Source organism: Pristiophorus japonicus, chromosome 13 (genome assembly GCF_044704955.1).
Source record: "Pristiophorus japonicus isolate sPriJap1 chromosome 13, sPriJap1.hap1, whole genome shotgun sequence".
Taxonomy (NCBI): domain Eukaryota; kingdom Metazoa; phylum Chordata; class Chondrichthyes; family Pristiophoridae; genus Pristiophorus; species Pristiophorus japonicus.
The window spans coordinates 129,158,949-129,182,130 of record NC_091989.1 but is presented as its reverse complement, the minus strand read 5'-3'; the positions used below and the strand labels follow the sequence as shown (position 1 = coordinate 129,182,130).

At 44.9% G+C, this 23,182-nt stretch overlaps 1 protein-coding gene across 5 annotated transcripts in view; it reads left to right on the top strand.

Moving 5' to 3' along the window:
* The window catches only part of rbl2 (retinoblastoma-like 2 (p130)), a 210,997-nt gene that overhangs the window by 74,379 nt on the left and 113,436 nt on the right, over positions 1–23,182 (top strand). For 4 of the 5 annotated variants that reach the window (XM_070898000.1, XM_070897999.1, XM_070898001.1 and 1 more), the window contains one exon: positions 15,279–15,407. In XM_070898000.1, the coding sequence (XP_070754101.1) occupies positions 15,279–15,407 (129 nt within the window). Of the gene's footprint in view, positions 1–14,975; positions 14,999–15,278; positions 15,408–23,182 lie in introns of those variants that run through there. The other variant, XM_070898002.1, reaches the window with a different exon arrangement.

The following is a 23,182-nucleotide window of genomic DNA, read 5'->3' as shown; positions in this document are numbered from 1 at the left end:
CCTGCCCAGGTGCAGACCGTCCGGTTTGTACTGGTCCCACCTCCCCCAGAACTGGTTCCAATGCCCCAGGAATTTGAATCTCTCCCTTCTGCACCACTCCTCAAGCCACGTATTCATCTGAGCTATCCTGCGATTCCTACTCTGACTAGCACGTGGCACTGGTAGCAATCCTGAGATTACTACTTTTGAGGACCTACTTTTTAATTTAGCTCCTAGCTCCCTAAATTTGTATCGTAGGACCTCATCCCGTTTTTTACCTATATCGTTGGTACCTATATGCACCACGACAACTGGCTGTTCACCCTCCCTCTTCAAAATGTCCTGCACCCACTCCGAGACATCCTTGACCCTTGCACCAGGGAGGCAACAGACCACCCTGGAGTCTTGGTTGCTGCCGCAGAAACATCTATCTATTCCCCTTACAATAGAATCCCCTATCACTATAGCTCTCCCACTCTTTTTCAACCTGGAAAACAAAAAGATAAATAATTATATTGTCATCCCTTGTGTAGTCAAATTTGGAACACTGGCAAAATGTCTTTGCAGTCTTTTCTTCAATATGTTGCCTTTCAGTTAAGTGAGTGATTGTACCTAGTGCCAAGTAGTAACAATATCCACTTAGATTGTTAATACAGTATTTTTTACTGCTAATAGAAGCCTGAATGTTTTGCTTATTTGCAGCTGTTGTCAACTGCAATAACCTCATTTCCACATTTGACATTTGACCTTGATTTATATGAAGACTTAAGGGACGAGTGGCAATTGAAGGTGCATGCTCTTAAATATATTTCTTATTTCAGTTAAAATTTTGAGAATGATCATCAGTTGAAGGTAGTATATATATTCTTGATGGTTTTATTTGGCCATTCACCAGTGATGAAAAGTCCATAGAGACTGCCAGGGCTGTACTGTGCAGAACGAATAGTTTGCTGTTTCTATACCACCAGCCTTTTCTGTCTCTTATCATAGCAACACCACATACTCAGCATGTCCAGACTTGTCTGTAGGATGCACCCTGTAACTTGAAGCCTGGTGGTTGTAACTTCCTTTTCACTTAAATAGGCATTGCAGCATTACGTAGATATCTTCCAACGCAGCATGTAAGTATGTTTGGTAGTTCATTTCATAGCATATTAGTTGTAAATTATCTGTGTTATACCCTCTGTTGATTTTCTGCCACTTTAATATAAATAGCCGCTAATACATGTTACTATACATTAGATAAATCTAAATACTGTTAGTAATAAGAGAATAAGGTGTAGATTTTCCTCTTTGTTGTGCTTGGAGAATGCTCAATTCCCAAGCACAGCAAAAAGGAAATGGCGACAGAGAACATTGGGTTTCCTGGACTTCTTTGTGTTGATATCACTGGAGTTGCACCTGCTGTCGGCACAGGTCCAGTGTAAGAATGGTAATGAGGCGTGAGGGGCATTCCCGGCTTTCTGCTTTACCTTTCTCAGACTTTTCTGTAGAGCGTCCAAATGGAGGGATGGCCCAAGAAATCTGATGGTGGTGCTTCCACCAGGATTCCCCATGGACTGGAGGGTCGAAGCAGTCCAGGGAGCATGTGGAAGAAAGAAATAACAAGACATTTAAAACCATTTTCACCCAAGACGATCTTTAGGTCTTGGAGGCTGGTGGCTATTATTCTTCCTGGTGTTGGTGGTCGAAAGCACAGTGCAAGACAACATTTGACTAACTTCCCCCCTCACAGATGCAATGTACCCTCCAGTATGCTGTACCTGTCAGGCAGCCAGTGGGGGCTTGGAAATGAAAATAAGTTCTTGAGCATTTACAGAGGTCATATTGGAATGATGTGTGGTGGTTATATAATTGCAGCTTATAATGAAAATTACTTGTGGATATAGCTAAATGATATTTTAGAAGATATTGTCAATTACTTTTTTTGGAAATTAAATGGGTCAATCCATTAGATTTATTTTTAATAAGTACCATACCAGCAAATCTTCGACAGAGCAACTTGCAATAAAAATCAGATAATGTGTTGGTTTATAAGGCCAGGAACATTATATTATGTAAAGTGGAAGTGTGTAGCTGGGCTACTAAATATAATTGTTGTTATGGAAACATTGGGTTCATACAGAACTCATACGAGAGACTGCAGATATTCTAGCTCTAGTAATTTGTCTTCCTGGAGAGTTCCTTTGTTTCTTTATTCTTTTCTTTGAAGTGTGACAGAGAAAGTTGAATGCATCACTTGAAATGTGCCAGAGAAATGTGATGGACAGAAAATGCATACTAGACTAACCATTTTTATAATGGCACTAGCTAATTTCTATGACGTTGCTCATGGTGATTTGGATGTTTTTTAAGAATAAGGGTGTTACGTGAATCATTGTATTAGGGCAGCTGAATAATCGCATTAGGGTCAGCCCTGGAATCTGGGACCACTGGGAAGGAAGCCCAGAGTCTGGCAATAGTGGGATGGTGTCTCAGGATTTACATTACTTTGAGGGGATCCAGGAATCAGGGAGCAGAAGAGGGTGCAAAGTATGGAAAAGGTATTCCAGGGTTCCACATTTGGAGAGGCAGAGTCTGGTAGCTTTGACTGAGAAAGGGGCCCAAGGGAATAAGGTCTGAACTGCCATAATCGTTTCGGACCATTAGGCACTTCCTCAGCATGCTCCCACCAGTCATCCCCCTCCCTTGACACATACTATCAGCCACCCGCACACCATTTTACCCATCGGTATTTTTTTTGCCTTTAAGTTCCTGTCTTAAAGCACTTAAAGTATTTATGTTTGCTGACTTATACAGTCTGCAATAAACATAAATTTACATAAGCAAACAAAAATGACTTCTCAAAACAGTCAAGAATTCTTCATTCAGTTTCCAGGTATGTACTTTTAAGTCCCAAAATTGGTTCGCGGACTTTCTCAAGACAGACTTTTAACTGGAATGGTGCCAAAATGAAGAAAGAGGGCCTTGCCATGATTAACATGGACAGCAGCCAATCAGAAGACCCCAAATTTAACTGCCAGCTAGGATTACATCATCTGGACTAAAATACTGTTTCCGTTTCCCATTGAGAAAAGATGAAGTTATGAAAATCTAAGGCCATTCCAAGATCCAGCCTTCTGATGGTGTTTCCTGATGGCCTTGTGAAAGGTAGGGCCTCTGCTGCCCTAAACAGGCTGTCTGCATAGGAGGGGTTGGGGTCAGGGATGGGGATTTTCAGGCCAGGAATTCTGCTGGGAAGTTCTCCCTGGTGTGCTGGCCAATATTTAGCCCTCAACCAACATCACTAAAACAGATTATCTGGTCATTATCACATTGCTATTTGTGGGAGCTTGCTGTGTGGAAATTGGCTTTTGTGTTTCCGATATTACAACAGTGACTACAATTCAAAAAGTACTTCATTGGCTGTAAAGCACTTTGGGACATCCTATATCAAATCAAGTGCAAGTCATTCTTTCAATAACAACCAGTTTTCAGAAACGTAAAAAGAGAAATTGTGTGGGGTTTTCTTGTCCGGAATCTTCTAATCCAGTGCAATTTCAAATTTTAATAAAAAACTAAATCTTGAATTTACTCACATTTTGCAGTGGGTTAGGGCCATAAGTGCAGGGTACCAGTATTTTTGGGGTGCATTTTGATGTGGGACCCATTTAACATAGAAACATAGAAAATAGGTGCAGGAGCAGGCCATTCAGCCCTTCTAGCCTGCACCGCCATTCAATGAGTTCATGGCTGAACATGAAACTTCAGTACCCCCTTCCTGCTTTCACGCCATACCCCTTGATCCCCCAAGTAGTAAGGACTTCATCTAACTCCCTTTTGAATATATTTAGTGAATTGGCCTCAACTACTTTCTGTGGTAGAGAATTCCACAGGTTCATCACTCTCTGGGTGAAGAAGTTTCTCCTCATCTCGGTCCTAAATGGCTTACCCCTTATCCTTAGACTGTGACCCCTGGTTCTGGACTTCCCCAACATTGGGAACATTCTTCCTGCATCCAACCTGTCCAAACCCGTCAGAATTTTAAACGTTTCTATGAGGTCCCCTCTCACTCTTCTGAACTCCAGTGAATACAAGCCCAGTTGATCCAGTCTTTCTTGATAGGTCAGTCCCACCATCCTGGGAATCAGTCTGGTGAATCTTCACTGCACTCCCTCAATAGCAAGAATGTCCTTCCTCAAGTTAGGAGACCAAAACTGTACACAATACTCCAGGTGTGGCCTCACCAAGGCCCTGTACAACTGTAGCAACACCTCCCTGCCCCTGTACTCAAATCCCCTCGCTATGAAGGCCAACATGCCATTTGCTTTCTTAACCGCCTGCTGTACCTGCATGCCAACCTTCAATGACTGATGTACCATGACACCCAGGTCTCGTTGCACCTTCCCTTTTCCTAATCTGTCACCATTCAGATAATAGTCTGTCTCTCTGTTTTTACCACCAAAGTGGATAACCTCACATTTATCCACATTATACTTCATCTGCCACGCATTTGCCCACTCACCTAACCTATCCAAGTCACTCTGCAGCCTCATAGCATCCTCCTCGCAGCTCACACTGCCACCCAACTTAGTGTCATCCGCAAATTTGGAGATACTACATTTAATCCCTTCGTCTAAATCATTAATGTACAATGTAAACAGCTGGGGCCCCAGCACAGAACCCTGCGGTACCCCACTAGTCACTGCCTGCCTTTCCGAAAAGTACCCATTTACTCCTACTCTTTGCTTCCTGTCTGACAACCAGTTCTCAATCCACGTCAGCACACTACCCCAATCCCATGTGCTTTAACTTTGCACATTAATCTCCTGTGTGGGACCTTGTCGAAAGCCTTCTGAAAGTCCAAATATACCACATCAACTGGTACTCCTTTGTCCACTTTATTGGAAACATCCTCAAAAAATTCCAGAAGATTTGTCAAGCATGATCTCCCTTTCACAAATCCATGCTGACTTGGACCTATCATGTCACCATTTTCCAAATGCGCTGCTATGACATCCTTAATAATTGATTCCATCATTTTACCCACTACTGAGGTCAGGCTGACCGGTCTATAATTCCCTGCTTTCTCTCTCCCTCCTTTTTTAAAAAGTGGGGTTACATTGGCTACCCTCCACTCCATAGGAACTGATCCAGAGTCAATGGAATGTTGGAAAATGACTGTCAATGCATCCGCTATTTCCAAGGCCACCACCTTAAGTACTCTGGGACCCTATGTGGCTGCACTTGCATTTCTGTTTGGATTTGGTGACTTCCATGTGGTTGCACAGTGTTGCTGCAGGGGGGTCATTGTAATATATGTAAATGTGGATGATGGGCATAGAAATGGCCAAAATCCATGAATTGTGCCCCCAATGCAGCAAAGATAATTTAGTGCATATGAACAGAGGTGCACCTGTTGCCAGCATCAGTTGAAGGGATTTACTTTGTAGCCTGCAGTCTGACGAAGCTTTGAAGAGTGATTACTTGAGTTACTGGAGAGATTTTGGAGGTTTCTTTTTTTAGTTACAGCTGAGCAGTTGCCCTTGCCTCTGACACCTGAGGGCCTGTGAAATCACTGGGATATTTTTCATCCACTTACAGGGCTCACTTTTCCCCAATGCTGTTTTTTGGCGTACTTGAAGAGTTATGCCCATCTTTTTGGGGCCCAACTACGCCAAAAAAAAAATCAGCCAACTTTCTCCATTTGAATTGTTGATTTAGGCGCCGCGTAGGCTGTCCTTTAGCTTTGGGGATGGAGCCTAAGATCTACGGCAAAAAGATCGGGTTGCCAGGTTAACTAGGGACACACTATGGACTGAGACTGGAAAGAAACATACAACACATTCTGGCCAACAACCTGCACAAGCACCTTGCACATGGCAACAGCTTATCAGCATATTTATGCCAAAACTTTATCCGCCCCCCCGCCTCCGGTGCCGAATGCCGCTGCTAGCCCTGGCCGAAAGGCCTCCCTCCTCCCGGTGCCACTGCTAGCCCTGGCAGAAAGTCTTCACCCCCCTCTTCCCTCTCCTCATCCCCTCCCCCCCTCTTCCTCGCTGCTGCTGCTGTGGAACTGTATCTGCTGTGCTGATTCTCTTACCTGCGCCGATTTTGTTAACTGCTCAGAAGGTTTTTCCAGAGTGGTCACATATGTCGTCCTAAGAAAAATTGGAATAAATCGGAGCTGGCCAAACCTGCTTAAATGGCCAGAATTGATGCGGATGGCAGGTTATGCCCCCAAGTGAGGTAAAAAAAATCGTAGCCTAAAAAAATCCTACCTAAGTGAATTACGCTAGCGCAAAAACTTTGGGGAAACTTAGAGATTTGAATCTACTCAAAAAAAAAACGGTGCATGCCACAAAAACGGCGCAGATAATTGGGGAAAATTGAGCCCACGGTAAGAGGTTCTGGATAACAGTTATGGGATTGCCAAGAGATATCTCCTTGTTCTTTATTTTGTTGGAGGAGGAGAGCAGTACAGGATGGAGGAAAAGAGTGGGACAGCATTTGAGGAGGATGAACCCTACAAGATATTTACCCCAACCCCAAAGAATTTACAGCCCATGCAGAACTTGTGAAGTCCCCATTAAGAAGCTAAGGTGAGAAGAATGAGCTTCACCCAAAAGGCTATAAGAGAGCAGTGCCATCTTCTGCATGTAGAGCTGTAGCCACAACCCAGTCAGCTCTGCCAATGGCTGTAAAAGTTACGCTCCACACCATTGATGTCTGCATGGAGGAAAATGCTTCTCTGAGGTTACCATAGATGTACTCTGTAGACTCCAGAGTCACATTTGTCAGTTGGCCCACATCTTCAGATGGTGACTTTGGAGCTTCCACCTAGGTGTAATATTTTCAAATATCCTTCTTTTCAAGCAAATACTCATGAAATCAGAAGCTACGAGCAGCCTTCTCAGGAGCCTCCACTGGGAAGTACATCCTTGCGCACTCCGCAGTTTCCCTTGTGCTCTGAATCATCCAATTACACATCCTCACCTACACCAAGTAATTCTCCTTGGGCAGAAGTATCTGAACTAGTGTTTGGGAGAAGGAAAGCAAGTGAAACAGGAGATGACTTCAAGGAGGTTGTGTCAGAAATCATAGATTGTCTCTTGCTCGTGTTCCCTGGCCCTCATCATTCTTCTCTTCTTCCTCATTGTCATCAACATCATTATAGTCCTCCATGAAAACATTTCTTCCTTCTCCTACTCCTGGTCTTCACCACTATCTTTCTCCTCTTCATTATCCTCTGCCTTTCCATCCGCCCCTCCCACCACCACCCAAATCCAAGATATGTATGCAGGAAAGGAGGGCAAAAGCTAAGAATGTGTGAGCATAACCTACTTGGGATTAAGGAGACAATGAAGAGTGAGGCCAACTGGTGCTTCATACAGATGCTATGGTGATAATCTAGCTTTGCAGCCATTAAACTCTGGTGTCTGCAATGTTCCATGGATCCCGCCATGGCTAGAGCAGAGTACCTCCTCAGCAGCTCCTCATAGGAGGTCAGCTCTTGAATGTCCCTCTAGATTACTTCCTTTCATGGGCATTATGTGCAAGCTTCTGTAACAAACTTCTGGCCATTACAGAAACATGGTTGCAGGGTGGCCAAGACTGGGAATTAAACATACAGTGGTATCTGACAATTCGGAAGGATAGGCAAGAAGGGAAAGGAGGTGGGGTAGCTCTGTTAATGAAGGATGATATCAGGGCAGTTGTGAGAGATGATATTGGCTCTAATGAACAAAATGTTGAATCATTTTGGGTGGAGTTTAGAGATAGTAAGGGGAAAAAGTCACTGGTGGGCGTAGTTTATAGGCCCCCAAATAATAACTTCACGGTGGGGCGGACAATAATCAAGGGAATAATAGAGGCATGTGAAAAAGGAATGGCAGTAATCATGGGGGATTTTAACCTACATATCGATTGGTCAAATCAAATCGCACGGGGTAGCCTGGAGGAGGAATTCATAGAATGCATACGGGATTGTTTCTTAGAACAGCATGTTACAGAACCTACAAGGGAGCAAGCTATCTTAGATCTGGTCCTGTGTAATGAGACAGGAATAATAAACGATCTCCTAGTAAAAGATCCTCTCAGATTGAGTGATCATAGTATGGTTGAATTTGTAATACAGATTGAGGGTGAGGAAGTAGTGTCTCAAATGAGCATACTATGCTTAAACAAAGGGGACGGCAGTGGGATGAGGGCAGAGTTAGCTAAAGTAGACTGGGAACATAGACTAAACGATGGCACAATTGAGTAACAGTGGAGGACTTTTAAGGAGTTCTTTCATAGTGCGCAACAAAAATATATTCCAGTGAAAAAGAAGGGCGGAAAGAGAAGGGATAACCAGCCGTGGATAACCAAGGAAATAAAGGAGAGTATCAAATTAAAAACCAATGCGTATAAGGTGGCCAAGGTTAGTGGGAAACTAGAAGATTGGGAAAATTTTAAACAACAGCAAAGTATGACTAAGAAAGCAATAAAGAAAGGAAAGATAGATTACGAAAGTAAACTTGCGCAAAACATAAAAACAGATAGTAAAAGCTTTTACCGATATATAAAAAGGAAAAGAGTGACTAAAGTAAATGTTGGTCCTTTAGAAGATGAGAAGGGGGATTTAATAATGGGAAATGTGGAAATGGCTGAGACCTTAAACAATTATTTTGCTTCGGTCTTCACAGTGGAAGACACAAAAACCATGCCAAAAATTGCTGGTCACAGGAATGTGGGAAGGGAGGACCTTGAGACAATCGCTATCACTAGGGAGGTAGTGCTGGACAGGCTAATGAGACTCAAGGTAGACAAGTCCACTGGTCCTGATGAAATGCATCCCAGGGTATTAAAAGAGATGGCAGAAGTTATAGCAGATGCATTCGTTATAATCTACCAAAATTCTCTGGACTCTGGGGAGGTACCAGTGGATTGGAAAGCAGCTAATGTAACGCCTCTGTTTAAAAAAGGGGGCAGACAAAAGGCAGGTAATTATAGGCCGGTTAGTTTAACATCTGTAGTGGGGAAAATCTTGAAGCTATCATTAAGGAAGAAATAGCAGGACATCTAGATAGGAATAGTGCAATCAAGCAGACGCAACATGGATTCATGAAGGGGAAATCATGTTTAACTAATTTACTGGAATTCTTTGAAGATATAACGAGCATGGTGGATAGAGGTGTACCGATGGATGTGGTGTATTTAGATTTCCAAAAGGCATTCGATAAGGTGCCACACAAAAGGTTACTGCAGAAGATAAAAGTACGCGGAGTCAGCGGAAATGTATTAGCATGGATAGAGAATTGGCTGGCTAACAGAAAGCAGAGAGTCGGGATAAATGGGTCCTTTTCAGGTTGGAAATCGGTGGTTAGTGGTGTTGGGATCGGTGCTGGGACCACAACTGTTTACAATATACATAGATGACCTGGAGGAGGGGACAGAGTGTAGTGTAACAAAATTTGCAGATGACACAAAGATTAGTGGGGAAGTGGGATCTGTAGAGGACACAGAGAAGCTGCAAAGAGATTTAGATAGGTTAAGCGAATGGGCTAAGGTTTGGCAGATGGAATACAATGTCGGAAAATGTGAGGTCATCCACCTTGGAAAAAAAAAACAGTAAAAGGGAATATTATTTGAATGGGGAGAAATTACAACATGCTGCGGTGCAGAGGGACCTGGGTGTCCTTGTGCATGAATCCCAAAAAGTGAGTTTGCAGGTACAGAAGGTAATCAGGAAGGTGATTGGAATGTTGGCCTTCATTGCAAGAGAGATGGAGTACAAAAACAGGGAGGTCCTGCTGCAACTGTACAGGGTATTGGTGAGGCCGCACCTGGAGTACTGCGTGCAGTTTTGGTCACCTTACTTAAGGAAGGATATACTAGCTTTGGAGGGGGTACAGAGACGATTCACTAGGCTGATTCCGGAGATGAGGGGGTTACCTTATGATGATAGATTGAATAGACTGGGTCTTTACTCGTTGGAGTTCAGAAGGATGAGGGGTGATCTTATAGAAACATTTAAAATAATGAAAGGGATAGACAAGATAGATGCAGAGAGGTTGTTTCCACTAGTCCAGGAGATTAGAACTAGGGGGCACAGCCTCAAAATACGGGGGAGCCAATTTAAAACCGAGTTGAGAAGGAATTTCTTCTCCGAGGGTTGTGAATCTGTGGAATTCTCTGCCCAGGGAAGCAGTTGAGGCTAGCTCATTGAATGTATTCAAATCACAGATAGATAAATTTTTAACCAATAAGGGAATTAAGGGGTATGGGGAGCGGGCGGGTAAGTGGAGCTGAGTCCACGGCCAGATCAGCCATGATCTTTTTGAATGGCTGAGCAGGCTCGAGGGGCTAGATGGCCTACTCCTGTTCCTAATTCTTATGTTCTTATTGAATAAGGTTAAGGCCAGCATTTGAGATAGTTGATGTGATAAATATGCTGTAGTACTCTTATTAAAATGTAGGGAGGGGTTTAAAGCTTGACATGCTGGCAACCCATATTGTAAGATAGAGAGTTAATTCACTACTTACCTGCTGCTCCCCGAACCTGCTGCTGAAATCTTCAGCCATTTCTGGCTATTTAAAGGCTGCACCTGAAATTTCCAACTGCAGTGCTGTACTCCCATGTTACACAGGGGTTGTGGGGATCAGGCCAACATCCTCAGCATCGAAGCACTGACCACACTCGACCAGTTGGGCGGGCCACATTGTTCGCAAGCGCTCCGCTCGGAACTCCTACACGGCAAGCGAGCCCCAGGTGGGCAGAGGAAACGTTTCAAGGACACCTTCAAAGCCTCCTTGATTAAATGCAACATCTCCACCAACACCTGGGAGTCCCTGGCCAAAGATTTCACTAAGTGGAGGAAGAGCATCCGGGAGGGTGCTGAGCACCTCGAATCTCGTCGCCAAGTGCATGCAGAAAGCATGCGCAGGCAGCGGAAGGAGTGTGGGGCAAACCAGACTCCCCATCCACCCTTTCCTTCAACGACTGTCTGTCCCACCTGTGACAGAGACTGTAATTCCCGTATTGGACTGTTCAGTCACCTAAGAACTCACTTTTAGTGTGGAAGCAAGTCTTTCTCGATTTCGAGGGACTGCCTATGATAATTATGATGAGGTGAGCTGACTCAACATTCTACAGCAGGGTCAGTGCTGGAGTGGATTGGTGGGCTGAAGGTCAGACTTAGTGAGCATCGTGGGGGCAAATGATCCCATGGAATTTCAGGGCCCAAATTACTTTTCAAAAGGATTGGGTGTAAGGTCTGTTTAACAGTTATCTGTAAATGTTATATTTTCACATACTGCAGTATTTGCAGGAGCATTTTGATTTTTGACCCCACGCCTTTCAGTCTAATTTTTAAAGTTTAGGTCCCCTTGCATCTCCTTGCCACAAGTAAAATGTTGTGCTCACTGATACTACAATCTGGAGTTTGCAGTCCTGAACTAATTATTCCCTTCCCCAAGTTTAAACGGTTACAACCCTATCTGGTCAAGCTCCTGCCCATCCAGATTTTAGTGGAGTGGAAATTTTTATGTACAAGCAGGTGGTAAGTGATTTAACATCAAAAATGCAAAGTTCCAGAGTTGGTGCCAGTATGGATTTTTGGAATGCTTGTGGTCTTCAGAAACACGTATTTCGTGTGCCTCTTGGTGTTTATGGGTGGTTTATTTTTCTTAGTTCTGTCGTGGAATTTTACAATCTGTTGAAATTCAGGAAATAATGAGCAAAAGGCAAATGCTTGGTACAACGTAAATGTGAATGTACATCAGTATCCTGTGCATCATGGAAAATCCCTGGTCAGTCAAGCAGCAATTGTGCCTTTTTGTGAAGCTTGCTAATGAGTGAGTAGAACAGGTTACATGAGTTGCACTTAATATTTTATCTGTAAAATGATCAAATTTATGTAAAATATTGTAATAGTGCTAATATTGGTAGCTTGACAATGTTAACCAATTGTGAATAATGCAGTACTTTATAAAGATAAACATCATTAAAAAGCTAGCAGATATCCCATGTCCATGGTTGCTGTAAGTCAGAGGTTACACTGTTTTATGGTGTAACACACAGTGGGGTAGATGTTCATTCGTCAATTCCCTATCTGTTCAGTTGTGATTAGTTGCTGTTTTAATAATATGATACTTGAGCCAATATATATTTATCAGTTAATCTGCCATGGCATTGATCTTAAGTAGTCTGGGGTCTGGAGCACAGTTACGTTGCCTGCCTACTAATCTGGCCTGTTCCTTTTTAAGGCTATTGCTCAAGTACTCCCTGTGGGAGGTAAGAACATAAGAAATAGGAGCAGGAGTAGGCCATTTGGCCCCTTGAGCCTGCTCTACCATTTAATAAGATCATGGCTAATTTGATCTTGGACACAGCTCCATTTCCCTGCCTATTCCCCATAACCCTTAATTCCCTTATCACTCAAAAATCTGTCTGTCTCCACTTTAAATATATTCAAAGGCTCAGCCTCCATAGTTCTGTGGGGCAGAGAATTCCACAGATTTACGACCCTCAGAAGAACTTCTTCCTCATCTCAGTTCTAAATGGACGATCCCTTATTCTGAAACTATGCCCCTAGTTCTACATTCCCTCACGAGAGGAAACATCCTCTCTGCATCTACCTTGTCGAGCCCACTCAGTTTCTTGTATGTTTCAGTAAGATCACCTCTCATTCTTCTAAACTCCCATGAGTATAGGCCCTACCAGTTCAACCGTTCTTCATAAGTCAACCCCTTCATCTCGGGAATCAACCAAGTGAACCTTCTCTGAAAGATAAGGTAAAGATCAGGTATAAAATCCAGGTAGTTATAACAACTTGTACACTCAAGTCAATCAGAAGGCCGTTGTAATGGGAGTAAATTCAGACTCCTGGTGAATGACTGGCTTTCTTTCCTTTTGCATCCTGCTCTAATAATGTGTGATGTCGAGTGTGACAAACGCATACTAGATGCAAAACCTAGAGATGCTTGACTTAATTAAACTTAAGAGTTGAGGGTGTTTGTGCAAATTATGGTAATCTGAACAGCTTCATACAGCATTAACCAGAGCCCATAGCATGCCAATAACAGTTCTGGAAAACTTTTCATCATTTTTAAAGTAATTGTCATTGAAAGTAATTTCCACCAAATTTCAAAGTAACATTTTTAACCTGGATCATCATCGGAACCGCATGGCCCATATATACAAGCTTGTTAATGAGTTCATCATTTGGAATGTAAAAAGCTTGAATGCAAAGTTTTGTTTAAATTAATGTTAATGTATCACCATCCCATACAGCATTTCCCACTCAAGTTGTTGGCTGGGTCCCAAGGACATATGAGTGTGGTTGAGGGCCATTCACTCACCTTTTTTCTCAGCCTCTCTTTTTTGTGGAGAAATTTGCATCGTTTGCGCCTCCAGCTAGCGATTTCTCGCCCAGGGCGGGAGTTAGCAGAGGCGCAAATGGGCAGCGCCCCGCTCCTATCGTTAGCACCCTGGGCCGCTGCACCAGTGAAGTTGACGTCATCGCTGTGCGCAACGACCTGTTTTCACCCCGCAGCGGAAATTGAATAGCGCCCCGTGAGGCCACCGCTGGTGATATCAGCGCCAGCCTCGCGAGTCGCGAATTGAGCCACACTCCGCTCGCGGGGAGAAAAGTAAAGGGAAGTTGCGTGGCACCATTTTTTTCCTGGCAGGCCTTTCGTTGTCTATTTCGCGGTGTCTGTGCCGCGATGGTGCAGCCCGGCACTCCGCTTCTGTGCCGGGCTGTGGCCAAGGCACCCAGCATCCCTGGTAGCATGGTGGAGACCTATCGCCCCACTGCAGAGCTCGCAGCATGCCCTCCCCTTTAAAGGAAGGGAAGGTGTGCTCACGCCAGTGCTATGTGGAGAGGCCACGTGGCGCTGGAAAATTTGCATGCTTACTACCCCGGTCCCATCCCCAAGAGGAAGTGGAGAGCCCGAAATTGCGCTCCACTTCGTCTCGGTGGTGGTAACCCCAATTTCGTGGCCAGGGTGGGACTTCCGCGCCGGGCACAGGAAATCCCGCCTCGTCTCAGTTACCGCCCCCAAACGGGGCGATACCGAATTTCACCCCCATGTGCCTTATTTCTTTATTTTCCCCTAAAACCATCCTGCCACCCAAAGGCACAATGCAATATAGTATTAACAATTGCTGCTAGTATAAAGGTGTTGCATTCTGCCTTGGTTTCAAAATCTAATCCAAATTAACTTCTATTGTTGATGGAGGCTGAGTTGGCAATTGGGGAGGATGTGCACTTTTTCAATTATTGCATTATGTCTCTGGAGTAAGTTCATTGATTTAACTATTCTTGTGGAATTTAGAAGGAAAAAATCCAAGGCTCCCTCAGTGGCTCGGTTAGTAAATACACAGCCTAGTCTCAAACTGAATCATACTGATCAGGAAGGAACCAAGTGTGTGCTGCAAAAACTGTTCTCTATTAGAGTGACGATAGAGGTACAACAATCCCTCTCAATCAGCCAGGATTCCCACCCCTGTTTGGTATCTCGTGACTCCTACTAAAAAATGATATTGGGCATGGACAAGATTGGGTTTGATGATGATGTCTACCTCTCTTCAACCAACCCACTCCCCCTCCCCCCAGGGCCCCCATAGGGGACGGGGGCAACAATTAAATATGAACTATCAAATTAGGAAATGGAGCATTAGTTCCTTAAGTAAAATGGCCAGGACTGTTTTCAATTGTTTATTAGTCGCAGATAGTGTGTAAGTTCTAATGTTGTCTTTGTTACCATGGTAATATTCAAGACCATTATACATTACTGCGATTTGGAGACAAATCAACCACCTAATATATTAAAGATTTATTTTCCCCCTTTTGGGCAGAATAACCATATTAGTGTTCTCCTTTTTCCTCAGTCAGAAAGCTGGGGCCGTCTATGCACAGACCTCTCCCAAACCTATTCTAGTTCCATTATTAGTCATCAACAGGAGTGAAATTGCATTTTTTGAGAACTGTTGCATTTGACCATAGCCAAGCCAGAGTTGGGAACGACATTACTTAATTCTTCTGCTCATAAAGTCAGTATTGTTATGTTGTGGATACTGGGCTGCCTCAAAATCTGTGTGTACATACCTAGTTTGCTAAAAAGCTATTTTCTATTTCAAAAATACAGAATAGTTTTGGAATTCTTTGGAACCTTCCAAAATAAGGAATTACTGATCAGTAGTTTAGTAATACCATATACATGTTAAAAAACGAGGGAGACTAGTATAGTGCAAATGATAAAGACCTGACGATATAAGTAATTGTGCTCAATTTGCATTTGGAGTATTGACGGGTTTTCTTATTTTTTTATAGGAAACTTCCCCATGATCAGTGATGATCTTGTTAACTCATATCATCTTCTGCTGTGTGCGCTCGATCTGGTATATGGAAGTGCACTGCTTTGCTCTCACCGTAAAGATTTGCTGAATCCCAATTTCAAAGGTAGGTCCCTTCTGAAGTTACAAATCTTCAGCACAATTAGTATTTTAAGAGCCAAAAAATTGAGTATTCTTAGGCATGGGTTGAGGCTTAGGCTTGAGTAGTTACTACAATGGTAAATTTACACACAACCGAATTATAATCTCACAAAGTGTACAGGCTAGATTTTACACTTTTGTGCATATCGCCCAAAAATGGGCGTTATTTCCAGCGTGGGCAGTAAAAATGGGTTTTCAGATCACCGGCTTCTCGCCCATTCTCAAAGCATCAAGTCTCCATTTTTTAAATTGGTCGTTACCGCGAGCGATATGAAATGGGCGGTAGCGTTAAATCTCTCTGACCTTCTGCCATAAAGTGTCGCTGACCTTAGCAACAGCATGGCAACACTCGATTCCCACAATTCAGGAGGTCAGGGGTCATCATGACATGCGCAGAAGAGACAGAGACAGAGCGAGAGGGAGCTGAGAGAGACTGAAAGCGTGTGTGGCTGTGGTGTGTGCTTGTTTGGCTGTTGTGGGTGGCACGAGGGAGATTCACCAGCGTACTAAGCACCATGAACATAGTTGGCACCGAGTTTTTGTCCAACAAATAAGATATAACATGGAAGGGATGGTGGAGGCCCTGGAGCTGGTAGCCAGGAACACTGGTGGCAGAGGGCTCTCAGTGGTCCCGGAGCGTGGGATCCAAGGTGCAGCACCCCCATTGCCAATGACACGAGAGCCAGGAGCAACATCTTGCTTCTGGCTCGGAGCACAGTCCCACCTCGGGACTGTCCTCTCCCGTATCTGTCCAAGCAGCGGTTCGGCCCTCAACCTCTCCACCCCCCCGCAATGAAGCATCGCCTGAGGAGCTCCTCGGCCAGGCAGCTTGGAGTCAGGAGGGGAAGGGGTAGAGGTGGGGATGAGAAGGGGGGGGGGTCAATGTTTTTTTTTAACAAAACCTTGTTGCGCATTGGCTCAGATGCTGCACCGTTACACACTGGTGATTCCTTAACATCAAAGGATATAATTACACTTAACTTCAATCAACTTAAACTTGTAACTGTCACCACGGTGATGCCCACCATTGATGTATGAGCTACACACCTAGCAGTGTGTCAGCCTTGTAAATAACACCAACGTTCTTTCAGGCAAAGGACTCATTGATGAGCTCCTGATGCAAGGCTCTTGCAGCTATCATGCCACCACGGGCCCTTTCATGCGGTCTACATGGGGCAGGGGCATGGCTTCAGCATCAATCTGATTGTCTGGGCCGATGTCAGCTTCCGTCTCCTCGTCTTCCTCTTCCTCTCTGTGGTGAGGTGGACTGTCAGACTCTTCAGGCAATTCTTGTCCCCTCCTGATAGCCAAGTTGTGCAGCATGGAGTGCACAAAATGCTGCTCAGGGTGATATTAGGGGGTTGTCTCCTGAGTGGTCCAGGCCTCAAAATGCTGCTTAAGCACTCCAATGGTTTTCTCCACGATATTGCGAGTGGCTCTGTGGCTCTCGTTGTATCGCCTCTCAGCTTCGGTGTGGGTGTCACGCAGGGGGGTCATCAGCCAGGTCGCAAGGCCATATCCTTTGTCACCAAGCATCCAGCATTGACCTTGTGGCTGATTGTTAAACAAGTCAGACACAGTGCTCTCACGTAGGATGTGAGCATCATGGATGCTGCCCGGAACTTTAGCATTCACTGCCATTATAATTTGCTGGTGGTCGACAACGAGTTGAAAATTCAGGGAGTGGAATCCCTTGCAGTTCCTGAAAACCTCTGCATCCTAAAAAGGTGCCCTCATCGCGATGTGCGTACAGTCTATTGCTCCCTGCACCTTGGGGAAGTTTGCAATTGTGGAGAATCCTAGAGCCCTCTCAGTCTATGCCTTCCTGGTCATAGGGAAGCTGATCAAGTCTCTCCTACGTGAGTACAGGGCTTCAGTGACCTGTCTAATGCAGCAAGTGTGGCATGCTAAGACAGACCGCAACTGTCGCCAGCTGAGGGCTGAAAAGAACCCGACGCGTAGAATGACAGTGCTGCGGTGACTTTGACCTCAACGGACAGTGCAGTACTGATGGTGCTGGCAGGCTGAGATCTCCCCTTATGAGCTGGCATACCTCAGAGATAACCTCTTTGTGGAAGCGCAGTCTCTGAAAACAGGTTGTGCCGGGCAAGTTGAGGTAAGACCCCTGTACTTGTGGGGGGGGTGTAACGTCTGGTCCTTCTCATCAGTCTGGCATGTCTTACGTTGGGCACATAATGCTGTGGAGCATATCTTCGACCATCTCGAGTCTGCAGTATTTAATTGGTCATCAAGAGAGAGTGAGAAAGGGCAGGCCCCATTGCAATAGTTCTCTGTTTTCCACCGATTGGTTACAAAGAATGAATGTCCCGACGAAGACACCGATTAAATTCCAATCGGTCACATAATGGTCAAGGTGTTTGTACAGATGTTCACATCACCTCCAAAGACCTCCAGAGTACATCTGAACTTCCCCGAGGTTGATGCAGAGCAGCCTTTAAAGAATGCGACGTGATGTAGAACATGGCGTCCATAACACTGATTAGTTCCGGTTAGTTCCACTTTTTCCGGGTGGTTTTTTGGGCGAGCGAAATTGTGGGCGATGTGTATGCAAGGTGGTGAAAGTGACACTAGGCGATCTCATGGCCGTTAGTTTCGGCAAATGTGATCTTTACGACAAAAAAAAGTGGGCGATATTATTGAATCTCGGCGTTAGTTTCCGCACGGAATTAACGCTGGGCGATATTATGGGCACTGATTTCGCCCATTCTAATGATTCCACCAAAAAAAGTGGGCAGGCGGTATTTTTTCCCAGTGTTACGCACGGAGAAAGTAACGCTTGCCGATAAGTTTCCGAAAAATGCCCGTCAGTTTCCATTTTGTGGCTAAATGGGCAATATATGGGTGTTCGACGTCATTTCAGCGGTAAAATGGGCATTAAGTGGGCGTTAAGCATGCAAAAAAAGTGGAAAATCTAGCCCTATATTCTTTACACTGACGAGCTGTTGGGTATCAGACAAATATAATAGAAAGAAAGACATGCATTCATATAGCGGCCTTTAAAAACCACCAGAAGTCTCGAAGTGCTTTACAGCCAATGAAGTACTTTTTGAAGTGTAGTCACTTGTTGTAATGTAGAAATGCGGCAGCTAATTTGCGCACAGCAAGCTCCCACATGCAGCAATGTGATAAACAGATAATCTATTTTTGGGATGTTGATTGAGGGATAAATATTGGCCAGGACACCGAAGATAACTACCCTGCTCTTCTTCGAAATAGTGCCGTAGGAAAATTTACATCCCCCTGAGGGGGCAGACAGGTCCTCAGTTTAACGTCTCAATCAAAAGACAGCACCTCCAACAGTGCAGCACTCCCTCAGTACTGCACTGTCAGCTTAGATCTTTGTGCTCAAGTCTCTGTAGTGGGACTTGAACCCACAACCTTCTGACTCCGAGGTGAGGGTGCTACCAACTCAGTTAATATAGAAAGTGTTAATATAAGTGTCACTATTGAAATGCATTGAATGACGTGAAGTTGCTCTTTTTGCATGGTAGATACAAAGTAAACATCATAGAAAGTTAAGTCTTGTCGATTCTGGTCTAAGTACTCTTTTTTTTAATGATGTGGTAAGTGTTAATTACTGCCAGTCAACTGCACAGGCACTGAAACTATTACATGTGTGGAATCTCATTCCTTCAGGTTTTAATTGTTGTTACAGATGTTAAAAATGTCAAATTTACAATTAACATTTTTTATCGGCTTCCTTTCTGCCTCTCTCTTTCTGTTAATCCAATCTTTCTTTCCCACTCTTTGGCTGGAATTTTCCGGGGTGTCAGCAGGCGGGATCGATGGCAGGTCGGGTGGGAAAGTGTGTTTTATTGACAGCGGGTCAAGAACCTGCCGCAACACGCCTTTCCCAATGTTGGATCTGTCAGCACTGAACATATCCAACAGGCAGCGGTGGGCGACCCAATTAAGATTTACTTAATGGACCAAACTGGCTTTTTAAACTTATTTTTAACATCAACTTCATGGCCACAAGAACCACGCTATTTGGGCACTACATCTGTCAACCTGAGGCAGGAGTTCGGTGGCCATTGCTCCAGCTGATTACTTGACAGCTTCAAATGTACAGCAAAAGTCCCACCTGACAGATCATCCCTTTCCTCAGCCACAAGCTGTTTCTCAATCCATTTCCAGAACAAATTCTACAGGCTTCCCAGTTTCCACTCTCCATCCATTCTCACCTCATTGTAACAAATCTCTCACCATTGGCAGAATGCTTCTGTCATCTCTGCTTCAGCTGCCATCTATTCCATCAACATGTGCTGGCTCACCTTAGTCCTCAGAATCCGATCACGATCAGCCCCAACACCAGTAGCACCAACAACAACACCAACCTTTTCTGCAATCACCTGATGCTGCACAGGACAGAGGGCATCAGCACCCTAGCACGTTGCTGCGGGGGTGGAAATGGCGCAGCCTGCAAACTTGTTGATGGTGGCGCAGCCCGCTGACTTGTTGATGGTCATGGAAGCGTTTGAAAATGATAAGTCACCTGTCACGGCCCGCTAGATTAGGACTTGGACCAGCCGAGATCCTCTGCTGTCCCTAGTAAAAAAAACTCTGTACTGCATGGGAGCTGGGCCAGCATCCCCGTTGAAATGCAAGAGCTAAGGACAAGCTGTCCATTCAGGCAGACTGCCTGTTGTGGGGTAACCGCGTAGTGCTACCCAAAAAGGGGAGGGAGACGTTCATCTCGGATCTCCACAGCACACACCCGGGTGTAGTAATGATGAAAGCGATAGCCAGATCCCACGTGTGGTGGCCCGGTATCGACTCTGACTTAGAGTCCTCTGTACGGCAATGCAGCCTGTGTGCTCAGTTGAGTAATGCACCCAGAGAGGCACCACTAAGTTTGTGGTCCTGGCCCTCCAGACCATGGTCGAGGATCCATGTCGACTATGCGGGCCCGTTTCTCAGTAAAATGTTCCTGGTGGATGGTTTTTCAAAATGGATTGAATGTGAAATAATGTCGGGAAGCACCGCCACTGCTACCATTGAAAGTCTGAGGGCCATGTTTGCCACTCACGGCCTGCCTGACATACTGGTCAGTGACAACGGGCCATGTTTTACCGGTGCCAAATTTAAAGAATTCATGACCCGCAATGGAATCAAACATGTCACCTCGGCCCCGTTTAAACCAGCCTCCAATGGGCAGGCAGAGTGGGCAGTACAAACAATCAAACAGAGCCTTAAACGAGTCACAGAAGGCTCACTCCAAACCCGCCTGTCCCGAGTACTGCTCAGCTACTTCTTGAGACCCCACTTGCTCACAGGGATGCCCTCGGCTGAGCTACTCTTGAAAAGGACACTTAAAACCAGACTCTCCCTGGTTCACCCCAACCTGCATGATCAGGTAGAGAGCAGGCGGCAGCAACAAAATATAAACGATGGTTGCGCCACTGTGTCACGGGAAATTGATCTGAATGATCCTGTGTATGTGCTAAACTATGGACATGGTCCCAAGTAGATCGAGGGCATGGTGATAGCGAAAGAAGGGAGTAGGCTGTTTGTAGTCAAGCTAGACAATGGACAAATTTGAAGAAAGCACCTGAACCAAACGAGGCTGCGGTTCACAGACTGCCCTGAACAACCCACAGCAGGCACCACCTTTTTCAAGCCCACAACACACACCCAAAGGATCAACGACACCACCCCAGACCAGGAAATTGAACCCATCACGCCCAACAGCCCAGCAAGGCCAGGCTCACCCAGCAGCCCTGCAGGGCCAACAACACGCCAGCCCAGCGAGGGCACAGCCAACGCACCAGAACAGACATTTGTACCGAGGCGGTCTACCAGGGAAAGAAAGGCTCCCAACCGCCTCACCTTGTCAATAGTTTTCACTTTGACTTTGGAGGGGAGTGATGTTGTGTATCTGTAAAGCATGCACTCCCATGTTCTGCCACCAGGGAGCACATCCCCTAAAGTCCCAAGGGATCCCAGCTTCCCTTGGGAGCACTGTATATAAGCTGGCCCCTAAGGCCTGTTCCTCATTCTGGAGTGTCTTAATAAAGACTGAGGTCACTGTTACTTTAACCTCCCTGTGTGCAGTCTCATCTGTGTTAGGAACACAATAATCCCTATAATGGCCAAGCCATTCTTTTCACACTCACCACTATTGCACGGGACACTGTTATGTTTCACTGCATTCACTGCAACTCAGTAAGCCCCTTCCAAGGTGCACTCAAATGTGTCCAAGAACAGAAAGTGTTGAAAATAAAGGTTTCAATGTTTGACAGCACATTAACAGGAACTTTACATGAACATTGGATAAAACGCCCAAGTGAATACTCTTGTGTGTTGTTAGTTAGTATGATTGCACTAGGATGATGGTGAGTGTGAGGGGTGGCTAGGGAGATGGGGATGTGATGATGTAGACAGAGAGAGAGGGATGGGTGGAGGTGCAAGGTAAGTTGGTGTGAGTAAGGATGTGCAGAAGTAGGGTAGGGAAGGCAGAGTGATGGAAATGTGATGAGAGGCACAGCAGGAAGACGGTGAGTGTGGCTTTGTACTAATGTTTTGTGATCAACTGAAATCATTGAAAGGTTTGTGCCAGTGCACCCAGGTCCTCCTGATAACATCCCTGCTTGTGACCTCCTCTGCAATGTGCAACCAGGCTGTGTTGGTCTCCTAGGGCGGTCCTCTTATGCTCGTGGGAAAGGAAGAGGACCTCCCTGCGTGCTGTGACTCCCTCCATAAGCATATGTCATGGGAGAACCTGGGTGCAGCCCTTCACCGTTGTATAGTGACTGTCAGTGTTTGCAGCACTTAAATGCTGCAGAACACTGACAACACATGTTAAAGATAAGGTGGCGATGGTCCCTTTAAGGAAACCGGCTGATGGCGCGTCATGAATGACGTCACCAGATCCGCTTCCTCAAATTGGACCGGGAAGCGCACTGGGCGGGTTTAACAAGCCCTGTCAATGCAAGTTCATTTTAGGCAGCGGGATGGAGCCAGCAGTGGGGCCGCGACCCCCCATCGCCCGTACCGGACCTGCCGAGGTGATCAAGATCTCGGCCTTTATTTCTCTTTCTGTACCTGATTTGACATTGAATTCACCCGCTCTAATTTACACTTCCTTCTGAGTCCTTGTCCTGTTAATTTCACATTCCTTCAATTTGATTGGTTAAGGAGTTGCTTGCCCTGTTCACTCGGGTCCCAGATGGCAGGTTTCCCTCGCTTTGCCATTATCAGCTCAAACTTTCATTAACTTGCCATGCAAAATATGTAAACATCTAATCATGCAATGACAAGTCTAACTAACGGCAGATGCCGCTTGGTACCACTGCTCAGCAAAATCTGCCCCCTTATTGGTTCCAACACAATTAATATCATTAATTTATTATCATTACCTTGTAATTGCAGATGACATCGTCATTTTATAAATGCCCAGGGACATTGCATTAATGCAGTGCTTTCATAACTGCTGCATAAGTAAACATTCTGCTGAATGACACTTATTAGAGCTAAGCAGTAAGACTCTACCAGCAGTGCAGTATCCTTCCTACTTAAATGTTGATTTTTGCCTTCAGAAAGGACATTAATTGGAAACATCATTACGTACTGATGGCATTCATGGAAATGATCTCTGCCCTCTAGTTTTCAGACTGAAACATACATGCTTTCTACTCACTATGTTATGGACCCTGGTTAAAACTAATAAAATGATTTATATATAAATGCTCGTGACATAAACTTACTGAAATAATCTAG